The following is a 24,532-nucleotide window of genomic DNA, read 5'->3' on the forward strand; positions in this document are numbered from 1 at the left end:
CAACACATGTCTGAGATGACTGAACTTCAGCAATTAACTCAACAGTGCCGTACGCACAGAAGAGCGTCTTTAACTGTTACACACGATAGCTCAAATTACCAAAAAGACCAAAATGAAAAACATTTATCTAGTGGGGAGCAAACTGTGTCCAGATGAGCTACTTATGTGAAATTGTCCTGATTAGAAGAACACCATAAATCACCAGTCTCCTAATGTGACGTAAGCTGCATGCTCAAGTAATTCTTGTTCCCCAGAGATCAGCCTCCTTTTAAATATTTCATGGTGTGAGCTACAAAGCACCTCATCCTGTCCACAGTTAAAGGGAAGGTGGGCTGAGTGTCCTCTGCATGGACCTGACGGGGACAGAGAACGTCCACAAGACATGAAACCAGTGTGTAATTTCTATCATATTTAACCCCTAAAGACTCACAACTACTTTTGCATCAACCTCCAATTGATTTTTTCTCTAAATCTAACCTTTCATAAGTAATTCATCACCATTTGTTACAATATAATCCCCTGCATTTTGTATTTTTCAGTGAAAATCATATATTTTCCTACATTTAATTCACTGATCATGTAGCAGTTCAAAAACTCTCGGAGTAAATTCATAGGATATTATGTTACAACAGAGGAAACTGAGGAAAAAGTGACTATTACAACAAAATATATGAATAACTAAACCTAAAAACAAATATCTCCATCCACTGTCATTGATCCAACTCCATGGGTTTTACTGGTGAATCAATGCTGGGATGATTAACCCTTAAAGATCCACAACTATTCTGTCACAACTTCCAAATGATTGGATTTTTTTTTCTTTCCCAGGTGATTTATCACCATTTATTATAATATTATTCTTCCCTTTTGTATTTTCCACAGAAAATTGTGTATTTTCCTGTATTTAATTTGCTGATCATGTAGATGTTCATGAAAGCTCAGGGTAAATGCAAAGGTTATCAGATGAAATCTGGAAAAATTAGGAAAATTTGACTTTTTCAAAAAAAAAAAAATCATTAACTAAACATAAAAATGTAATATAAAACATGACATAAAACATAACATAAAACGCGCGCGCGCGCACACACACACACACACGCACAAAACCATTAAACGAGAAAGTGTGTCCATCCATTGTTACTGATCCAACTCCCTGGGTTTTACAGGTGAATCAATGTTGTAGAAGATGACGGTGTTTCCACAGTAACTACGGAGCCTCTGAAAGTCCAAATGGGTCATTTCTGATGATCATGAAAGATGAATAACTGTATTTTACACCAATTACTGACATGTGTTGATAGGTTTAGTGGATTAACAGGTATTAAACAGTTACATCAGTAGATGCTTTGGTTGGTGGTGGATGTTTGGGTTTTTATGAAACCAGATTCAGCAAAGTGACTCTGATCTGCAATGTAGTCAAATGTGAGAGGAGAGACCTCTAGTGGTGTATTACTCTGTCCTGAAATGGTGGTTTATGCTCCATTAGGATACATTACACCTATTTAGCAGACAGCTTTGTCCACAGTGATATTTCCAACACACACATTTAGTATCAGGAGAAATTTGAACCAGTTTCAAACAGATAAATCTGTGAACCACCAGTACCATCTGTGTTACACCTGCCCACAGGTTGGACATACCTACATGGCTGGGTTTCCCAAAGCTTTGTCAGCTCTGCATCAACAAGAGAAATATGGTATGGATTGCAATAGCTCTACGTTTTCACTCACTCTTGCAAAAAAAAAAAAAAAAAAAAAAAAAAAAAACCTTGCAATTTGAACTTTTTTTTTTTTTTTTATAAAATTCCCATATCATATTATTGCTAAATACTGTATATTTCTCAGTTTCTTAACTTATTTTGAGTCCTTTACCTAAGTTTGGGAAACATAGCTAAAGGACTTTACATTTGACATTTACATTTTACATTTCATATCAGAAATTGATATACAGTCATTCACAGTAAGGAGCCTGATGCATTTTTTAAACATTTCAGTGAAATAATAAGGAACAATGGGGTTCTTATAAGTTCCAGCCTGGCCCACGAGATACAAAAATTACTCTGAACATATTAACAGTCAAGGGTGTCGAACTGTTTTTTGTTCAGGTTCCACATACAGCCCAACTGTGATGTCCAGTAAAATAATATCTTACTTTATAAATTATAAATAATAACTCCAAATTTTCTTTTTGGTTTAATGTGAAAAACAATTAAATATTACATTATGCCTATAAATAATGACAGTTCCAAATGTTTCTCTTTGTTTTAGTGCAAAAAAACCCCATTAAATTATGAAAATATTTACATCAACAAACTATCTTTTAACAATTAAACGTAACTAACCTGAACAAGTATGAACAACCTGAAATGTCTACAGAAAATTAAGTGTAAGTTTAAAAATATTCTGCCTGTTATTAAAAGTTTTTGTGCCTTTGTAGATCCAATCTGTAATACACATATATAAATGGTAAGTTGAGGCATAATATTGTCAAAATTTCACTTATTTTTCTGCAGAAATTTACATTTTTTCATATAATTCACATCTGTTTTGTTTTGATAGTTTGTGAATATAAATATTTTCATAATTTACTGTTATTTTTTGCACCAAAACAAAGAGAAACATTTGTAGTTGTCATTATTTATTGGTTATTCTGTTATTATTTTACTGGTCTGATCCACTTGAGATCAAATTGGGCTGAATGTGGAACCTGAAAGAATATAAGTTCAACATCCCTGTATTATATCATGACAGACTGCTCCCTTCAAAGAAATACCCCCCCCCCCCCCCCCAAAAAAAAAAAAAAAAAACCTAGTAAACTAGTGTCCACCAGGGGGCAGTATCTACCAGCTGAATCCACACAGGCCTTGTGACGTAGCATCTGGAACGTCTCTTCTCCCACAGGACTTGGTGTGTTCATGTAAAAGGACACAGAAATGTGTCCTACTGATGGAGTTAGAGTTCCTTTGTCTGTCAGATGATGAATGGGTTTTTTGGAGTCATAACATATATGCATGGAGTTGCAGATAGTCTGGGGGTTTGTATTGTTCTTTTGTTACAGGACTACTTTAACATGATAAACCAGACGATCTGTACCAGAGTGAAATACTCTTATTTTAACACTAAAAACATGCCTAGAGGAATATCATATTACATTGTACTTACATCAGAATGTAACAGAACACACACAAGAACACATTAGAAACAGCAGAAGTCCATGATCAAAGAGACATTCAAACTCTTATGTATTAATGTATTTGTCCCACTGTAGAAGGTCCTGGTGCACCCCCAGTGGGTTTGTGTAGAGCTGATATTATTAGAATAGACCAAAAAAATATGTGGAAAAGACATATGTGAAAATGACAAACAAATGACAGAAATAAATAAATAAATAAATAAAATTAGATAGATAGATAGATAGATAGATAGATAGATAGATAGATAGATAGATAGATAGATAGATAGATAGATAGATAGATAGATAGATAGATAGATAGATAGATAGATAGATAGATAGCACATGGGGAAAGAACAACTTCAAATCAACTCCATCTGGAATAAACTGATTTTTCAATACATGTAAAAGTATGTGCTCTTGAACCAACAAGCCAGACTAAAAACTAAATAAGGTAACTCAAAGTACATTTCTCTGGATACAAAGTAAAGATTTAAATCTTTATTATTATTATTATTATTATTATTATTATTATTATTATTATTATTATTATTATTTATTTTGTTTGTTAAAATATGTCAGAAAATGAGCAAAAATATGGCAAATGTTTTACATTATGGCAACATGTTTGGAAAATATATAAGATACAATAAGTAATAATGATGCAGTCAGTTGTATTTGGCTGTCGATCTTCATACGTGAAGAGACAAGGATAGTTGTGATACTTGAAATGCAAAAATCTTGCTTCAAGAAAGCAGCTGTCATATATAAACTCCACTGGTCCAAACAGAGGCCTTACAAAAAATTTCCAAATATTCATCCAAGGTGTGAACTTTGTAAACTTGTTCCTGCATCAGTGTCACATGTTATAAATTGTTTATTTTCTGTTTTTCTGACTCTGTCAGAGGTTTGGAACAGCTCTATAGATCCAAACCATATGAATACACATATTTATAAACAACAAACCAGTCCAATGACATCTATAAACAATCTGTCCGGTCAGTCTTCAACACATTTGGATCCAACTTAGTAACTTACACCAACTGAACATGGAACTAACATCCAACTGTGTGTTGATCCTGGCGTCATGTGCGTCACAATAAGCGTCCGTGTGAAACACAACAGTGGAACCAATGTTTAACAGCAGAGAAATTAAGGAAACCACGCTTTGATTCAGGAAAAATGTAATAGAATATTGTTTTGAATGGCTTGGAGTTGACTGTTGGATGTGTGTTTGGCGTACAGTATCCCCAGTATCTAGTGCAGATCAGAGTGGAATCATGTGGCTGAACAGACAGACTCTGACCTTCAAGTCCTCGTTGACTGAGGACAGATTCAGCTGCATAGTGCTGCTGTTCTGTAGTTGACATTCTTTTGAGGTGATGGAAGGTAAGAGTGCCTTCAGCTCCCTGTGTTTATCTGCCATGCACTCATCCTATGGTTTGTACCTTCAATCACTAGAACTCCTGATGTAATGTTCTCAACATTTGGAGCGACGTTAGAATTATTAAGCTGTCAACATGTGAACCTGAGATCCTTCCAGTGTGTGAGGATCACTGTCTATCAGTGGTAGATGGAGGCTTACGTTTAGTAAGAGACTGAGGCAGACAACACAAGAAAATACATTTTGTAGGGGTAGGTATACTGAGAATGAACAAAAAATAGGCCAAAACATCAATAAATACAATTAAAATAAGATTTGTTAGCTAAAATGTCTAATTAAACAGTATCTTAGAATTCTTTGCCTTTGTCTCAATTTTTCAACTTACAACTGAATGTCTTCGTCTTCATAAAAGCCACCTGAAACTGTATCACACACTTGAGAATGACCATGACACGACTCCAGAGCTCAATAATGATGGATCCAGCTCACAACACATCCATCCTGTTACATGGGAAGGGCATCAATACGGGTTTAAAGCAGTTCACAAGTAGGCTTTCAACCCACATCTGTTTTATATTTACAACAAATCTAGGTGGTTCTGTATAGTTCTTCTTCTTCTTGTATATTGTGTTTTTTGCACTTTTTGCATCTTTATGCATGCACACTTTTTCTTGCATTTGATTCTGTTGCTCGATTGTTGATTGTCGATTGTTCCCCATTGTGGGATCAATAAAGTTTAAGTCTTTATAAACACTAGTGGTGGGATGTAACTCAGTCACTTTACTACAATTTTGGACTTTTTTAGATACATGTACTTAATTTAAATATCTTCATTTTCTGCTACATAATACATTTGCAACTTTGTAGATTCAAATTATAAATATAAAATGAAAGCTAGCAAATAAATTATGATCAGCAGGTGATTATTAGTGGAACACCCCCCCCCCACACACACACACACACACACACACACACACAACACTGCCTGAATTAACTCTGAATGAAACATGATGTATCATTAAGCTTTATGCAGAGGAATAGAACTGAGTACATTTACTTTAACACGACACACATTTGAGATACTTTGAATTTACGTCAGTATTGTGTTACTTTATACGTACAGTCCATCGTATTTTGGAGCCAAGACTTGTACTTTTTACTCCTGTACATATATTACAAGTATCTTAAGTTAGTATTTTGCATATTCATATTACTAATAGAAAATACAAATCAATTACTGAGTGAATTTTTCAGCATGACAACATTAACTAGAGAAACATGAGAAAATCCTGCCCTGAATAAACTTTGCAGAAAATGTAAAGGACTAGGTTTCTCTCTGACACATCTGCACATGTACAACAGACATTATACAGTGTCCAGCCAAAAAAAAAAAGTGGCACATGCAATATTTGACTGCACCACCTTTGGTTTTGATAACGCCGGTCGACAAGTAAAATGCTTCCAGAATAAAAGTAGTGACATTTTACCATGTGTGAGTCACTGATAAAAAAAAAATCCAGTCCTAAATGCTGGTTGGCTGAAGTTTCCAAGATACAGTCTTGGGTCAAAATGTAAAATTCGAGAATTAATGACAGAATGGGTTTTACTTCAAAGGAATATTTGTCTCAGAGTGACCAGATCTACTTCAAAACACTGTCTGCATATGACAATACATTCACTTTACTGGTTCTATCTAGTGGAACATTTATAAATCAATTGTATAAATGCATATAAACCAATACATACTGTATGTGTAATAACATTTTATCATATACCTCGAAAACATCAGCAAACCAGCACTTTTGTCATTTGATTTCCAATGAATCTTATTAAAATACATAACATTTGGCACATTTAATCTCTGAAGCAGGTATTTTCTAAAAAAAAGATTGTCGACCAGTGTTACAGGAGACATTCACTGTCACATCTTTTACCAAATAATGCTTATGTAATGTCACAATAAGGTTCATAATATTTTTTCCATCTATAGTTGTATTTATTTTGGATTACTGATGATGGAGAATTGGACCGCTGCATCAAGTCTTCATCACATCCCACATTAGAGTCTGGACTTTATGGAGGCTAATCCATGTGTGAAAATGATGTCTCATTCTCCTTGAACCATTCTGTCACAAACCTGATGATCCTGATCAGTCCTGGCATTGTCCAAACCTTTAGACCAGGGCTGTCAAACTCATTTTAGTTCAGGGGCCACATTCAGCCCAATTTGATGTCAAGTGAGCTGGACCAGTAAAATAATCGTGCAATATTCTGTAAATGTCAACATTTTCTCTGTGTTTTATTCCATCCATCCATTCCATCCATTTATTCCTTCCATTGTCTGCCACTTATCCAGGGCCGGGTCGCGGGGGCTACAGTCTAAGCAGGGATGCCCAGACTTCCCTCTCCCCAGACACCTCCTCCAGCTCTTCCAGGGGGATCCCGAGGCATTCAGCTGAGTGACATAGTCTCTCCAACGTGACCTGGGTCTTCCCCGAGGCCTCCTTCCATGTTTTCTCCTCCTCCTCTCTGTGTTTTAGTGCAATAAAAAAATATTAACATTTAAAAACTATCCTTTCAAAAAAAAAAAAAAAAGTGAATAACCTAAAAAACCCTGAAATTTTGTAAGAAACATAAATGCAATGTTAACAATATTATGCTTTAACTTATCATTTATACACGTGTATTACACACAATGTTACACAAACATTTGGTAACAGGCTGAATATTGTTAAAATTTAGTAACTTTTTACAATATCACATCTCTGCTTATTACCATTAACAAAACTTACAGATCACAGTGGGTCTACAAAGACACTAAGCATTTAGTAACAGGCAGAATATCGTTAAAATTTAACATAATTTTTTTTAGACATTTCAGGTTATTCACATTTAATTTTTTTTAAATTTAATTTAATTTTTATTTTTTTTTATTTTATGGTTAAAAGACAGCTTGTACATGTAAATATTTTCATAGTGTAATGTTATTTTTTTCACATTAGACCAAGAAGAAAATTTGTACTTGTCATTATTTATAGATTATTATGTTATTATTTTATTTGAGATCACATGGATCTGTATCTGGCTCCTGAACTAAAATGAATTAATAGTTTTTGCATTTCACAAATTCATCCTGCGGGCTGCATTGGACCCTTTGGCGGGTCAGTTTTGGCTCCTCTGTTGACACCCCTGTTTTAGATGTTAAAGACATGAGAGGCTACTTACTGCATCAATTAGAGTTAAATTAGTGATATTTTGCTTTTGAAATGGAATTATGCATTTTCAAACATTTCCTTGTGTTCTACATAAACTGTAAATGCTCTGTTTGGGTCTGAACTCTTCATTAATTCAACTCCACAGGTCCATCTTCAACCCTATTTCTGAGGAATGACACCAGAAAGGTCGTTTTTGAACGCTGGCCCTTTAAATGCACATGAGCCCACCCCCTCCAGGTTGACTGTGCTGCTCTGACCTGTTCAGCCACTTGTTTTTTTTTTTTTTTTAATAAAACCAACAACTGAACATTTTAGGAATTTTGGACACATTTTCAGTATGGACTACAACCGCTGCTGCTGACAAACAATTATGTCGTACTCGGAGAAATGTTCATCAGAAGTCTGGACCTTATATGTGCAAATGTTGTGACGTAAATAGTTACAGACGTAACAAATTAAGCAGGAATTGAAACAGGTTGTAGAAATCCACTCGATTTTTGACAAAATGATTATAAAAATAGCTTTGCAGCACCTGGAGGGTTCAAAGTCAGACTGTATGAACTATTAGGGTCCAAATACACAAATAAATGAACCAAAGACTAATAAAAGTGGGTTTTGCAAAGTATGACCCCTTTAAATAACCTCTTCCAGTTAAAACCTTATGACCCTCTGCAGTTCCAGCCCATGGAAGGATAAGAACTATTTGCTTCGTTAAATCCAGGCAGTTCTTTTTTTTTGTCCAGGCTGGTTATTTAACTCTAACTGCAGTAAAACTACTGTACAAATAGCACCATAAAGGAATGGAGGAATGTAAGCTACCACATTCATTCAAATACTGTATTTCAGTGTTTCTATTTTCTGCCATTTTAAATTCCAGTTCCAGAGGCAGCAGGTTTATAACAGGTGAGTTACCGCCTCACAAAACCATATTACTACAAAAAGAAAACAACAAAATCAATCAGCAGAGAAACATTAGGAAATATCTTATGACTTAATCACTATTTTAAGAAAAGAAAAAAAAGAACAAAGAGAAGGACTAAAACTGGATAAAAGGGAGTTGTAGAATTCCAAATATCACTGTTATGGTTGAAGCTTTCTGTAACAGTATCCTTAGGGAGGCGTTCCCATGGGACCATGACCTCGTTAAGCAAAACCTGTTGAACAAATCACCACAAAAGGCTTAACCGACAGGGTCCTCCCTGGGGCACATACAGATCTGTACTGCACAGCACCTTCTACATGTTCAATGAAAACAGTACATTATTATAGGTCCAATTATGTTTATGTTTATGTTTACGCATTTGGCAGACGCTTTTTTCCAAAGCGACTTACAGGGGAAAACCAATTAAATCACTCAATCAATCAAATTTTATTTATATAGCGCCAGATCACAAAAAAGTTATCTCTTGACATTTTATATATAGAGTTGGTCAAAACCAGACTCTAAGTCAATTCTACAGAAACCCAACAGAATCCTTATATTTCCTTATATCATGCTTCATGAACTATCAATGCACTGAGACACTTTCATAGTATTTGGGTAATTTATTTATTATTTATTCTTGGGATGTCAAACTCATTTTCTTTCAGGTTCCACATTCAGCCCAATTTGATCTCAAATGGATCAGACCAGTAAAATAACGACACAAAAGCCCATAAAAAAATGACAACAACAAATGTATCCCTTTGTTTTAGTGCAAAACATTAAAATTAAATTATGAAAATATTTACATTTACAAACTATCCCCAAAACAAATGTGAATAACCTGAACAAAATGAAATTTATTAAGAAAAATACCTTCAATTTTAACAATATTATGCCTCAACTCCTGGAGGATTCTGTTGGTTTCTGTAACTTGGCTTGAGCATCTGGTTCCAACCGGCTCTACATGTAAAGTGTCATGAGATGACTTTTGTTATGATTCCTAAAATCATAACAAAATATAAATAAACAAAATTTTATTTGATTTCGATTTGAAGTTATTATTTATACATGTGCATCACAGATCGGATCTATAAAGACACAAGACATTTAGTAACAGGCAGAATATTGTTAAAATTGAACTTAATTTTCATATATATACATATATAAGTATATATGTATATATATGTGTGTGTGTGTGTGTGTGTATATATATATATATATATATATATATATATATATATATATATACATATATGTGTGTGTGTATATATATATATATATATATATATATATATATATATATATATATATATATATATATATATATATATATATATATATACATATACATATATGTGTGTGTGTGTATATATATGTGTATATATATCGGTTACATAAAGAATTGGCAGACTGTACTATAACATTTGAAGGGCGGTTCTAGATTGTAGATGCAGCAGCTCTATGTTTGCCACTGTGTCCCGGTCCGGTTCTGGGCTCGGGGGCGGTCGTCCCGGTCCGGCTGTGGGCTCGGTGCTGTGTGATTGGTGGGCTCTGCTGTTTGGCGGACTGCGGGCTCGTGGCTCCGCCCTCGGTTCTTCAGCCTGGTCGACGTGCTGTTGCTGCGCAGCGCGTGAAGGCAGGAGCGTCCGAAGCGGGTCGGAGGTCCACGGACACGGACAGACGCGGAGCAGAGCCCACGGTGGTGTCGCCCTCCGCCCTTCCACGCCACCGGCCTCCGGATTCGACCGCCGGCTCCTCTCAGCCGACGTTTCCAGAGGATATTCTGACGCAAACGGGATTTTCCTCACGCGCCGTGTCCGTTAAAGTTAGTCCGTGGACTTGTCGGAGTCCTCGGGCTCACGGACGGAGCTCCCCGGCTCTTCCCTCGCCTCCTCCCCGGCCACACACACAGAAGTTCCCCCGCGGTCCCGCTCCCTCCCTCCGGCCGGAACCATGGCGCTCCGAGCCAGGGCCATGTACGACTTCAGCTCCGAAAACCCGGGCGAAGTGTCGGTGAGAGAAAACGAAATCCTAACTTTGTTCAGCGAACAGGACATAGAGGGCTGGTTAGAGGGAGTGAACAGCAAAGGGGAGAGGGGACTGTTCCCCGCGTCCTACGTGGAGATCCTGAGGAGCGACACCCCCTCCACCTACAACAACAACAGCTGTAACACATCTGCGGAAACTTACCCGGACTCCCGGTACGCCAACATCCCCGCAGGAGGCTTCGACGGATCCTTTAAACCTCAGAATAAGATGGAGAACTTTTCCAAACCGTCTCCTCCTGGTTTCAGCACGTTCTCAGCTCCATCACAACAGCAGCAGCAGCAGAGCTTCCAGCAGCAGCAGCCCAGCCAAGGCAGCGACGATGACTGGGACGACGACTGGGACGACAGCTCCACGGTGGCAGACGAGCCTGGGACCGTGGGAGGAAGGTACCAGGACTTTGAAGGCAACGGGCCATCCACCTACCGAGTGTCTACGTCCTCAATGTCCAGAGGGAACGCACAGCACGCAAAGAGCTCTGCCACGGTCAGCAGAAACCTGAACAGGTTCTCCACCTTTGTGAAGTCTGGAGGTGAGGCGTTTGTGCTCGGAGAGGCGTCAGGTTTTGTCAAAGACGGAGATAAGATTTGTGTGGTGATAGGTCAGTATGGTCCAGAGTGGCAGGAGAATCCATATCCGTTCTCCTGCGCAATTGATGATCCAACTAAACAGACCAAGTTTAAAGGCATGAAAAGCTACATCTCCTATAAGCTGACCCCCACCCACACTCAGACCCAGGTGAACAGAAGGTACAAGCACTTTGACTGGCTCTACGCTCGACTGGTGGAGAAGTTCCCCGTCATCTCGGTGCCGCACATCCCAGAGAAGCAGGCCACCGGACGCTTTGAGGAGGACTTCATCTCCAAGAGAAGGAAAGGTCTGATTTGGTGGATGAACCACATGACGAGTCACCCGGTCCTGGCCAGGTGCGATGTCTTCCAACACTTCCTCAGCTGCAACAGCTCAGATGAGAAGGCCTGGAAACAGGGCAAGAGAAAGGCTGAGAAGGATGAGATGGTCGGGGCCAACTTCTTCCTCACCATCAGCACCCCTGCCGCACCTCTGGACTTCCAGGAGGTGGAGAGCAAAATAGACGGTTTTAAGACTTTCACCAAAAGGATGGATGACAGCGCCTTGCAACTCAACGCCACCGTCAATGAGTTCGCTCGCAAGCAGATCAGCGGTTTTAAGAAGGAGTATCAGAAAGTGGGGATGTCCTTCAAGGTCCTGAGCCAGGCCTTTGAGATGGATCAGCAGCCATACTCCGCTGGACTCAACCAGGCCATCTCCTTCACTGGTGACGCATATGAAGCAGTTGGAGAATATTTTGCAGAACAGCCCAGCAAGGATCTTGATCCAATCATGGATTTGTTAGCGCTTTACCAGGGCCACTTGGCAAACTACCCAGACATCATCCATGTCCAGAAAGGTAAAAGACAAACACTTCTTTAATCATCTGTAAAATGTTCTTTTCACTGGAGGAAAATAGCTTGTTTTATATTTACTGAGTTGAGATACAGTTGCAGATACTACTTTTTCATTTAGTAGAATCAGTACACTTTGACGAGCATATAGGTTGTAAATATTACAAGCAGATTACATAATACACATACAATACACAACTACAATATACATTACATAAGCAAAAAAGGATAAAACATATGCAACCTTAGAATTGAGAAGTAAAATAGATGTATCCTGTAACATTACTGCTGAAAAATAACATCATAATCACAATACTAAACTATTCATCACCAAAACAAAATAGGAAGGAAATTGTTTGATAATTCCACCATAAAAGTCTGTTTTGACACTGACCACAATTACACATGTAAAATCAAAAACACAGTCCTTATCTGATGTTAAGCCTTAAAGACCCACAGCTATTTCTGTCATAACTTCCAAATGACATTTTTATCTTTCCCAAGTGATTTATCACTATTTATTATTATATTATCCTTTGCATTTTTCAATGAAAATCATGCATTTTCCTATATTTAATTTTCTAAGCATGTAGATGTTCATAAAAGCTCAGAGTACATTCAAAGGTTATTAGATGAAATCAGAAAAAAATGAGGAAGGAATAACCTTTTCAACAAAATCTATCATTAACTGAACATTAACCAAGTGTGTCCATCCACTGTTATTGATCAAAACGTTTTACTTCAGTAGATGGTTTTGGTCGGCGGTGGATGTTTGGGTCTTTGTGGGTTAAAATCAGTGCCAGTGTTTAGCCTCTTTCCTGACCATAACAACATACACTAAACATCAAAAATGTCTTTCAGGAAGTTTTCATCGTTGGTTCTGTAGCACTCAGGCCACAATTATAGCTTATGTCACTTTGCAAGACAAATAGCCAGTGTTTGCATTGGAAATTGGTTTACACTCCGCTGCCCCTTTTGTCTCCACCTGCTGAATGCTCTGGGCGCCACCTGTCTGGCTGAGTGCTGTTTGAGTTTCCATTACTGGTCAAATGTTTTATATTAATTTCATTCCTGAGCTGTCTGGTTCAATCGGACACCGGCAGGACATAGTGTCCCCGGGAAGTTCACGGAGCAACATGTGGTTTCTCCACAGAGAGTAAATGTAACAGTTATTGAGGCCATCCTCCTACATGACTCTGACACAATGATCGTTCTCATTGTGTGGCAAAATGTCAGTCTCATGAGAGGCAACACTGTTATGCAAGAGGCATGGCGTTGTCGTTCAGCGGGAAGCTCTTGTTGTTGTTACCAAACGTGAAACTGTGACACAACTGCTTACCCCTGTAAATGGAAATGTCAACATACCAGGATTTAAGTCAGGGCTTCCCAAACATTTTAGCAATGGATCCGAAACATGTTCCAAATGACTAAATTTTCTGTTTTTACTGACTCTTCCACTGTCAGAACGAGAATGTTGAGTAAATGCACTTTGCTGCATCAAAGGCATCCACTGATCTAAAATATTTAATAACCTTCGAACCGTTAATCCTATCAATAAGTGAAATAATTCAGGCCAAATGCAGTTTCACTATCAGCAGCACCACACGACTCTTTTGACATGCATCCATATTGTCTGTAGTGAACATGGAAACACCATTATATTCTGCAGCATTGATTCAATAGTAAAACCCATGTACTTTGTTTTTGATTGTTTATTTTATTTCAAATATAACATTAAACCTAAAACAAGAACATTTAATAATAATAATAATAATAACAATAATAATAATACATTTTATTTATAGGCGCCTTTCTTGGCACTCAAGGACACCGTGCAGTAAAACAGTAAAACAGGAGAGTAAACACAAGCAATAAAGCAGAGTAAAAAAATAAAAGGCAGGTTAAAAAATTGGACAATGCAATTGTGTTCACAAAGAGAAAGAGGTCCTAAACAGATGCGTTTTGAGTCTGGATTTGAAGAGAGAGAGTGAAGTTGTGTTTCTGAGATCCGGTGGCAAGGAGTTCCAGAGTTGGGGAGCAGAGCGGCTGAATGCTCTGCTCCCCATGGTGGTGAGATGGGCAGAGGGAACAGTGAGGTGAATGGAGGAGGAAGATCTGAGGGTACGAGAGGGAGTGGCAACATGAAGGAGATCAGACAGATATGGAGGGGTGAGGTTATGGATGGCCTTGAATGTCATTAGAAGGATTTTAAATTCAATCCGGAACTTAACCGGGAGCCAGTGGAGCTGTTGGAGAATAGGAGTGATGTGGTGAGTGGAGGGGGTCCTAGTGATGATGCGAGCTGCAGAGTTCTGAACTAATTGAAGTTTATGGAGGGATTTGTGTGTGAGACCAAAGAGGAGAGAGTTACAGTAATCTAGACGAGAGGTGATAAGGCTGTGAACAAGGATAGCCATGGTATGGGGGGTGAGGGAGGGGCGGAGGCGATTAATGTTACGTAGGTGGAAGTATGCAGTAATGTTGAATTGATGTGGGCTTGAAAAGATAGAGTACTGTCTTTTCTTAATATAAAAGAAAAGAAAACATATTCAAAAAGGAGCGGGATGAAGTTTAACTTCTGTACTCCCACCCCCTTACCCCATCCTTCTACCTACCCTAATGTCTCATGTCAGATCACATAAGTAACTCAGCAAATCCTACACATATCAGACTAAATTCTGACTAAGCACAAACCCAAAATTGCTATACATATCAAACATAGACTCTGTCCATTTTGCAACAGCATTACATGTCAAAATAAACTCTGTCCATTTCATAACAACAATGCACATATCAAAAACAAAAATAAACTGTTCATTTCATAACAATAACAAAATAATACTTTGACAAATGACAGTAACTGTAGATGCTTGTTTTTATGTAGGACTGATATAATTTCCTGAAAATGTCATTGTTATGACCCGACCTAGGGGTTAACCAGGTCATACAGAATGTGCTCCTTTTGTCCTCTCCCAACTTCCAATTACAACTCCAGACCAAAACCACAGGCCAAATCATTTATTTTTATACAACTCAAAGAGGGCTAGGGGAGGGCTCAGCTAAAATAACAAACAAAACCATCTTCCAAGATAAGCTAAATTTCTTATCTCCAAAACTAAATTCAGGAAATAAAACACAATAACTAACTTAAACTCCCTAAACCAACAACAGGACAAATTGTGAAAACAAAAGAGCTACCCTCTCCTACCAGAAAATTAGGACTGTGTCACCGAACTACTATTTACAAGTATTCACAATGTATGAGCTACTATAAACACAAACATACAACACAATTGTTGGAGACCAAAACAAAACGCACAGGATCTATGTTGGGAGCTGGCAGAGAGCAGAGAGAGACCGAGCTGTTGCATCCAGGGTCATTTTTAAAGGGCAGTTCATGTGGCGCCACCAATCAGCAGCTTCCTGCAAAAAAGGCAAAAGAACACAGCACCCCTACAGGACTGGGGGAGAAAATACACACTATGACATAAACACAGACACATATAAACATAAATTATGATCCAGGGTCATAACAGTCTTTTTTTTGTTTTGATTCAGTAACCTTCGAATGAGCCTTTATGAACATCAACATGCTCAGTAAATTAACCCTTTAGGAGTCTTTTTAGGAGTTTTTTTTTTTTTTTTCCAGAAAATATTCAGTTTTGATATCAAGATTTAAAAAGCTGTCTGTTTCTTTGAGTTATCTTGCTTGTTGTAATTTTGCAATTTTGGCCCTTAAAGGGTTAAATGTAGGAAAATAGCAGATTTTCACAGCAAAAATACAAAGCACAATATTATGAAATATGATGATAAATCACATGGTAATGGTTAAATTTGGACGTCACCACAAACAAAGAGTGAGTTTTTATGGGTTAGTCATGTTGTGAACAAGCCCATGAAAAAGTTAAAAGATGATAAACAGTGGTTCTTGAGAAGCTGAAAGAATAACAATAGTTTGGAACAGAGACTTAAAACTGTTGGATATAAGCCAAAACATTACTACAATTACAATTAATATCAAACCTTTTCAGATTAGCTGATATTGATGTAATGTTAAATCATCATTTCCAGTTTAAAGGCTGGTTTTTATTCCAGAAGACACCAGTTTGTTTTAAATTATTTCTAACATACATAAGATAAAGACAACATAAAATATCTAATGAGGCAAACATAATGTAAAAGAAATAAGACAAAAATTATGTAAAAGACGCATCAAGATAAAAATAACAGAAATAACAGAAAAAAGCAACATGAAAGACATAACAAAAATTAAAGTACAAATCACTGAAACATGTAGAAGTAATTTAAGTGTCATTGAGAACAAAATAAGCCCTAGACAAAATAAAAATGTATATTGCAATTTAAAGATACACTACAGTAATGATAATTATCTTTTTATCCACCCCTCCCACAAAAAAACACTGACAATGGATCATGCATGTGTGAGATAAATTGTTCACATTATTAGAAACTGTTGAAGTACACATCTAAGTGAAACTAACACATTCATCTGAGTCAGTAAACAGTCACGTCATTCAGAGTCCATGTGGAACTGAACATCAGGCTAGCTGTAAAAATGTAGGTGGGAACCTGTTTTTTTTTCTTTCAGGGTATTTTCCATCACAGTGTTTTCAGTTTAGAGCCTAATTTTACCCATCAGCCACTATCGGCACTGACGTCTGACAGTAGATACTGTGGAGGACGTTGATCAGTCTGTTTTCTATTGATTTTTCTTCATCATTTTCTTGGTCTGTTTTTAACCAATATGAAACAAATACCCAAGCAATCACTGATAAATGAAATCTGAAACAGTGCCATGTAGAATATGATATAGGATGAGGGTCTGTGTATACTCGCAAGATTAGAGGATGATGGGAGCTAATCCTTCTCATTCCATGCACTGCACCCTGTCCCATCACTCCACCTTAGTTAAAATCACATGATTGTCAGATCAGGACAGGAAATTAATCTTTTCATCCAGCAGTCAGAAGCCACTTTAACACAGAGATCCCTGAAAAAAAGGTGAGATGGTGGTCCCACCTTTTTTCCACCACTGACCAATTTCCACAGCCAAGCCAAAGTAGTAACAGGTGAGACAGGCTGGACTTTTACACAGCGGACCTGCGTTCCCCAGTCAAAGGGGCGGTGATGCAGCACAGCGTATAGTGTGACGTATAACTTGTGTGGCGGAAATACCCCGAGCATATAGCTTCTTAGCCAACCTCTCCAGAGTTGGCCCATCTTTTACCGTTCCACAGATGGATAGAGCCCGAAGTGACAACAGCTCGCAGATCTGAGCGTCTCCCCAGTTCGACTTCTTTCTGGTCGTGTTGATATGTTTGTTTACTGTACACGGCCTGCGCTCATCTTTAAATCCCCCCAGTACGCAATATGTCATCAGAACCTTGGTTGCAGAACAAGAGCTTCTCCTTTTACATAGTGTTCCGGAATCATGATTCTATCTTAATCACGGCTCTGTTATTACCTCCAGAGGTGTTACAGACCAAATGAGCCACCATTTCATTTACACAGACATTGTTTCAGAATAAAGGTGAAATATTCCTGGAACAGAAGTGCCATGTAGAAGGAGCTATAGTCACTAGTCGGAGGGGGGAATTGTTTAATGTTTCATAAAAGTTTAATGGTTCATAAAGGGTTAAACGAACACAATGTAGTGAAACACAAACTTCCCCATCGGTCTAAATGTTCTCCACGTAAAGCCCACACAAAGTGAAAAAGGGTGTCACACAGTCTGCTGTGATAAGATCTGCAGATAAGAAACTCTGATTAGGTTCTGGAAACAGAGATAACAGGAAAACATGACGCGTGTTTAAATCTCAAGTGACTCAATGGAATTACTGGTCCAGTTCAGCCAGTTTTTGCATGCGCACATTCCGATTTCTACTGATAATGCATAATGTATAGGAGAACTGTGAGTACTGCATGTGCAGACAAAATGTTCAGTTTAACTCCACTACTACAGCTCTGACGGTCTCTGCTGGGCTAGTTTCCATTCCAGGCCATAAACACATATTACTGCTCACACAAATGACTGTGCTATATTACACATTACATTAAACATCCTAAATATTGCCTCATTCATGACAACTGAATGGCTGCTTGTTCCTCAAATAGCTACTTGTTTGTGGGGAGTGACACATAAAAGTCCTAGTAAATCTGGTCAGTAAGTCCCAGTAAGTACACACATTCAGTCCAGTAGAAGAACATACACTTGTGTTTAAAGATAAAACATCTATACTCCAATAGGTGAAAGAGTACAGGTACTCAGTGTATGAAACACAGGCCTTTGAGGACATTTCTACTAGGCCTGTAACAGTACACGTACCGAACTGAACCGTTTCGGTACACACCTGTTTGGTTCGGTACACAGCTGTACCGAAACGGCACAGTATGATGAGAAAAAGAAAAAGGAATGAAAGACGTCGTTCGACGCGGAACTTTAAATCCGTGCAAGTTTCACACGGACTTCATAAAGGAGCACACATTGACCCGAAATATGAAATAGCAGTCGATATAAGGTTAAAAAAACAAACAAATATGATGTGAACCTGGAAGGAAGAGACTGAAGACCCTCCACCATCAGTACAGTCCAGTTTGGATCAGTTCAGGTTCAGGTGAAAGACAACAACGAGGAAAGAGACGTTAATAAGACAGACGTTGTTTGGCCCCTAGGAACTACGGTAGTTCTAAAACACTGACACTAGCTCTGTCTGTCTGTCTGTCTGTCTGTCTGTCTGTCTGTCTATCACGCACGCTGTATAATAGAGGAATAAATAGAACATTGAAAGTATGTAAAGTTTCACTTTCGTTTCACAACAGCATTCGTTACATTAGTTATGGACCGCACCCCCCCTACCCCCCAGCTCCGACAAAAAAAAAAAAAAAAAATCCCCCGTGCACACAGGCACACACAGATACGCACAGTGTCTTAAACAGTTTGTTCTGTGTCCTAAAATAAATAATTTGGTTCATTGTGTTGTCAAAGTTTCTCTTCAGTTTGTTTAAACAGAATACCAGTTTACCCTCTTGTTAATGTTGCACTTCATGTGGAATTTTTTTTTTATTTTTATGCAGAATGTGAACTGACAGAACTGTGATTAGATTTTTCTTGTTTGTTCGAAACTACCTTTCAGGGAAAAGTGCACTACTAATGTTTAAAATACATTTAGTAATATTAATAATTCATTTTATTTTCTATTTGATTTGTAGCAACAGAATTATACTATTCCTGTTTTTCTGTATTCTATTGTCTCCAAAAATTGGGGGAAAAATGTTCAAAAATTCATAAATGCATTAATAGACATTTTGAGGGGTTTTCTTTCTTCCCGTACTGAACCAAAAAAAAAAACGAACCGTGGCTTTGAAAACCGAAAACGTACCAAACCGAAAATTTTGTGTACCGTTACAGGCCTAATTTCTACTGTTGCCAACTGAATCTCATGTAGAGCTGCAGCTATCCATCACTTTTGTAATCAAGTTATCTATCAATTATTTTGTTTGATTCAACTAAACAGTTATTTGAATTGGCAAACAAACTGTAAAAATGTGAAAAACACAGAAAAAGATATGACAAACAACTTGTTCCTTTATTCCTTAACCAGCTGAAACAACAACCACAAAAACTATAAAAGTAAAAGGATATAGAAAAAATATCTATATAGAAATAACAACAGTATAAAAGTATATATAACACAACACAACAGTGGAACCAATGTTAAATGGCGGTGAAATTAAGGAAACGAAGCTTCCATTCAGGAAAATTATATTTTAATATATTTATAATCAATTTGAGTAATTAATTGATCAATCATTTCAGCTGTACTTCCCACCTCTGAATTCTATATTCTGTTTTCTACCTGATTTCTGGCCTCATAGAATCACTGTCAACAGGCATCTTTTAAGAAAACATAAATGCTTGTGTCATTGTGTGAAAACAGCAGGTACCTTTGACCACCACCTGGACAGTATTTATCTCTCATACATTTATTCCTGTTATTATAATTCACCTTCCACCATGTTGAGGAAATATCCATGAGTGTCATTCTTCTATTATGAGAAAAGTTATTACAGTCTTTTGTCGGCTAAACACCTGAACACAGACCAGTCCACATCCTGTTGTGACAAACCAAAGCACACACTTCCGTAACATAAGTGGTCACATAGAAACTCCGAGTCTTGATTAGATCAGTGGGGGTCAAAGTAGAGCTCTGTAAGTTCTCTACAGCATTTTCATCTCTATAGCATTTACCACACTCTTAGCCTGAAGGTTGATTCTACTTAATTGGAAAGTCTCCCATCCCCCTTCACATATCCGGTGGGTACATGAGGTGCTTTACAATCTTAAGGTTGAAAAGTTGAGATTTTCTCTTAGAGGCTCAATTAAATTATTTCATACCACTTGGGATCCATTTTTACAGTATTTCAATTCTTTAAATTTTCCTCAGAATATAGATGATTAAGCATCATGGAGAAAGAGGGGAAAGGAGTGGAATAGAGGGAATGAGAAACTATGTGTAGTCTTTTCCTTTCTTCTCTTATTTCTGTTTACTATACTAATTTTTTTACTTTTATGATTTGAGTTCCTTTATCATTATTGTTTTTTTTTTGTTTGTTTGTTTTGTTTTGTTTTGTTCTTTTTTTTCCTTTGGCCTGTGGGTTGGGTGGGTGGGAAGGGATGGGTGTTGACAATCAGATATGTCACTCTTGATTGTGCATTGACTGCTACAAATTGATATGTCTGTCGTGTTTATTGAAAATGTTCAATAAATATAGTGGGGAAAAAAAAAAAACACTAAATGTGATATGATAGGTCTTATGCTCTGCTGCCATAAACTTGTTGGCTGTATTGCGTTTAATTGTCTGGGAAAACCCACAATTGAAAATTACGAACCAATTATTGCTAACTTTGTAGACCCCAGTGAGAAATGACTCAGAACGGTGGGAATCCAGGCGTTTTCTTTATTTATTCTTTATTTATTAGGATCCCCATTAGCTGATGCAGGACATCGGCTACTCTTCCTGGGGTCCTCCCATTCCAAACAGACATACAGTATCCATTTACAAGCATAAAAACAATGGGATTCATCCTTATATTACCTTCTTAAGTAGAGTAGAGCACTGGAGTAAATAAATACATTTTCCTAAATTCTAGGAGTCACAAATTTTTGTCAGTATGGCCGTGAAATAGGCTGTGAAATGGGGATTAAATTCTGTTCTCAGTAGTCTTAAAAAGTCTGAAATTTAACTCATAGAAACCTGTAGGAACCCTGTGTTTATCACAGGTTTCAGAGATTATCACTGAAGTTGTTCTTTCTGTTACGTCATGGTTCCTTTCTTTAGGAGAACCACATCAAAGCAGTCCTTATCGGTCGACCCACAGATGAATTCCATTTTTAGTGCTCTGTATCCGTCTCAGCAGAGCCCAGACACCAGACTAGTTTTTATTTTGTCCTTGTTGGAGTGGCTGGTGTAATGGGAGCTTTCCCCACAGAGGGACATTGTGGAACATCATGCTATTGATCTGCTCCTCTACAGGGACCTCATTAACCATTAGTGTGGAGCACAGCCTGGACCGGGCCAGATAATTATATTGACACCATGTGCATTTGCTATTTCCACCTCACATCTTTTATTTTTGCAGTTTTATTTTTGCCTTAATTCAGTATTATGGCCATGAAGCTATTTGGTTTTGCTGTTACTCATTTCTCTCTCTGCTTTTTAGAAAAAGGAAAGGACAAGTCCTCTAGTGCAGTGGTTCTCAACTGGTCTGGCTTCAGGACCCACTACCACCCCTCAATGACAAAGACCCAAATTTATAACAATTAAACTTCTCAAGTGTATTAAATGAAAAGATGGTGTGTTTTGAATCTGAGATCGTACAGAATATCACAGGACGAAAACACAGAAGACAAGTTCAATGATAAACCAAACTGACCAGCAGGTGGCGATGATAAATATGGAAATATTCCCTGTAACACTAAATTAGGTCAATTTTAACCAAAACTAAAATGTGCACTCAGTAAAATTTCAAAGTTCATTCAGTCGCTTATTGAAGAATTAAACACACTGAGGTTTTTGTCCAGTGGAAGTTAAACCGTATCTGATGTAGTCATTATCATACGTGAGTTTCACCATGTTATGAATAGAAACTTTTAGTTCTTCTTTTATTCTGTGAAATGTCTGGTGTTAATTATCATAACAGTGCATTAACGCCCCCTACTGTTGGGGAGTGTGAATGGACAGGGTTCAGCTCCATAAAAAATAAAGCTTAGGATTGGTTTATTAACATTATTTCTTGCCCAAAGGCCCCTGACCCACTTAAAGCAGGTTTGAGACCCACTTTTGGGTCACGACCCACCAGTTGAGAATCCCTGCTCTAGTGAATATCAGATGCAACCAAGCTCTTATTCAAACATTTAGTGCGATGTTATTAATCTTGCTGATGCAGTACTGACAAAAGGAAGAACTTAGTGTTGACCAGAGCATACGATCACACACATATTATTTTTTTTCCAGTGGGTGTTCAGATAAATGTTTTTCAGCCCAAAACATATCTTTAGTTAGGTTGTATTTTTAAGGTGGACTGACTTAAATGGCAGGCACAGACAGTAGCATTGGAAAAGAACGAGGGATGGAAATCAGTCAATCAATAAAATCAATCAAATTGTATTTCTACAGGTGCCACATCATAACAAAGTTATGTCATAACAGTTTACATTTAGAGCTGGTCTAAACCAGACTCTTAAATGACCCGGACCCACTGTAGATTAGACTCACAACCAACCATGTGAAAAGTAAAACAATCCGCCACGTACCTCACAAGTCAAGTAGTTCAACACCCTGTACATCTTACTTCCTTGTCATGAAAAAACATTTAGCCTTGAGTGTTACCTTTGAGTGACCCTGTCACCATCAGGGTCCCTTCTCCACTGCAGGAACTCTTACTTTGAAAAGCCTCAGCATATTTCCACTGAAATCACTCGGGTAAAAAACTTTACTTCGACCCCAATCTCTCCTGTAAAAACATTCCTAGTAGGGAGGTAGGACTTCTCAGATTTCCAAGAATTTTTGGGGGCGGGGCTGTGTCCTGAAGGACACTGATTGGTGAAACACACTTGCAGCGTTCCACACTTATGTTCATCTACTATAGCCAGCGTGTGGCTGCAGACTTCTTTATTCCATTTGTTCAAGCTTCATTTCGTTTGTGTCCATTTACCAAATCTGTTATTTGGCTCAGGCTGAGCTGAGTGTATTCGTTTCACTCCCACAAGTGCATTGCAATAATCTGTCTGTCGATCCGAATACTGTAAAGAGTATAATCAGCAAATATCTTCACATCAGCCTTGACTTCGTCAAACATTTGCCAAATACACACAAAAGAAATTCAGCCATCAGAGACTTGAAATGACATAGCCTGATTCGATTACATTTTCAGGAATTTCAAGGTGCAGTGGAAACATAAAGCACGCAGATTACCAGGAATTCTTTTACCCAGGTAAATAACTTCCTGGTAATAAAAGTTAATGGGAATGTTGGTGGAAAAGAGGTTTAGGATATTTTTGGTTTAAAAAACAACCAAAAACCACAACCTTTTCCACCAGAAAAATGTCATAAAGAGATCACACTTATTTTTTGTACCAGGCTGTAAACATCTTTATTTCTGCTGTAAATCTGGACATTAACATTGGAGTCTGTGAGAGTTAAGTTAAAGCCTCAGGTGGACAGTGGTGGACCTCCAGGTTTCAACATGTCTATGCTGCCCCCATTACCCCTGTTGTTGTTTGCATTTAATGCCACATTATTTTTGTTTGGCTGCTGCTTTTCCACCACCGCAAAAAATACAGTGTGAAGTCTAAGTACTTGACCTGAGGTAACTCTTTTTTGAGCTGTTTGTTGGTAGTTTGTGTTCTATTTTGAACTTGTCTATGCAACACTGTGTTCCCAAAAATACAAGCAGACGTTTACTTCAATCTCCGTTGTTTTTTTGTCACAAATCAACCAGTTACCATGACATCATTTGTGCAACCTATTCTTCTTCAGCTTTACTAGTAGATCAAGTAAATTCACTTACTTTGATCAGGTGCTAATTTCCATATTAAACTCCTCTTAATTAAATTATGAGACCACATACAAGAGACTGTCACTAAAGTAGCTCTAGAATCATAAGGGATAAGATCAGCATATTAAGGTCAAGTTGATAAAAGTAATCTGGATAAGGAGTTTCTTGGCTAGGCCTACATTTCCTCTCTTTTCACTTCATGTGCTGTCTTTGCCTTGTTAATCAAATTTATTCAGCACATCACAAAGAGCTGTATTTTAATCTCATCCTGCTTTTATCACAATGTGA

General features: G+C 37.8%; 1 protein-coding gene across 1 annotated transcript in view; it reads left to right on the forward strand.

Moving 5' to 3' along the window:
* The first annotated feature begins 10,295 nt into the window (after positions 1 to 10,295).
* The window catches only part of snx18a (sorting nexin 18a), a 30,796-nt gene continuing 16,559 nt past the window's right edge, over positions 10,296 to 24,532 (forward strand). Inside the window, exon 1 of the mRNA XM_030143028.1 lies at positions 10,296 to 12,170. Coding sequence (XP_029998888.1) covers positions 10,649 to 12,170 — 1,522 coding nt within the window. The 5' untranslated portion in view covers positions 10,296 to 10,648. The remainder of the gene's footprint in view (positions 12,171 to 24,532) is intronic.

The sequence above is a fragment of the Sphaeramia orbicularis genome, chromosome 9 (assembly GCF_902148855.1).
Source record: "Sphaeramia orbicularis chromosome 9, fSphaOr1.1, whole genome shotgun sequence".
Lineage (NCBI taxonomy): Eukaryota > Metazoa > Chordata > Actinopteri > Kurtiformes > Apogonidae > Sphaeramia > Sphaeramia orbicularis.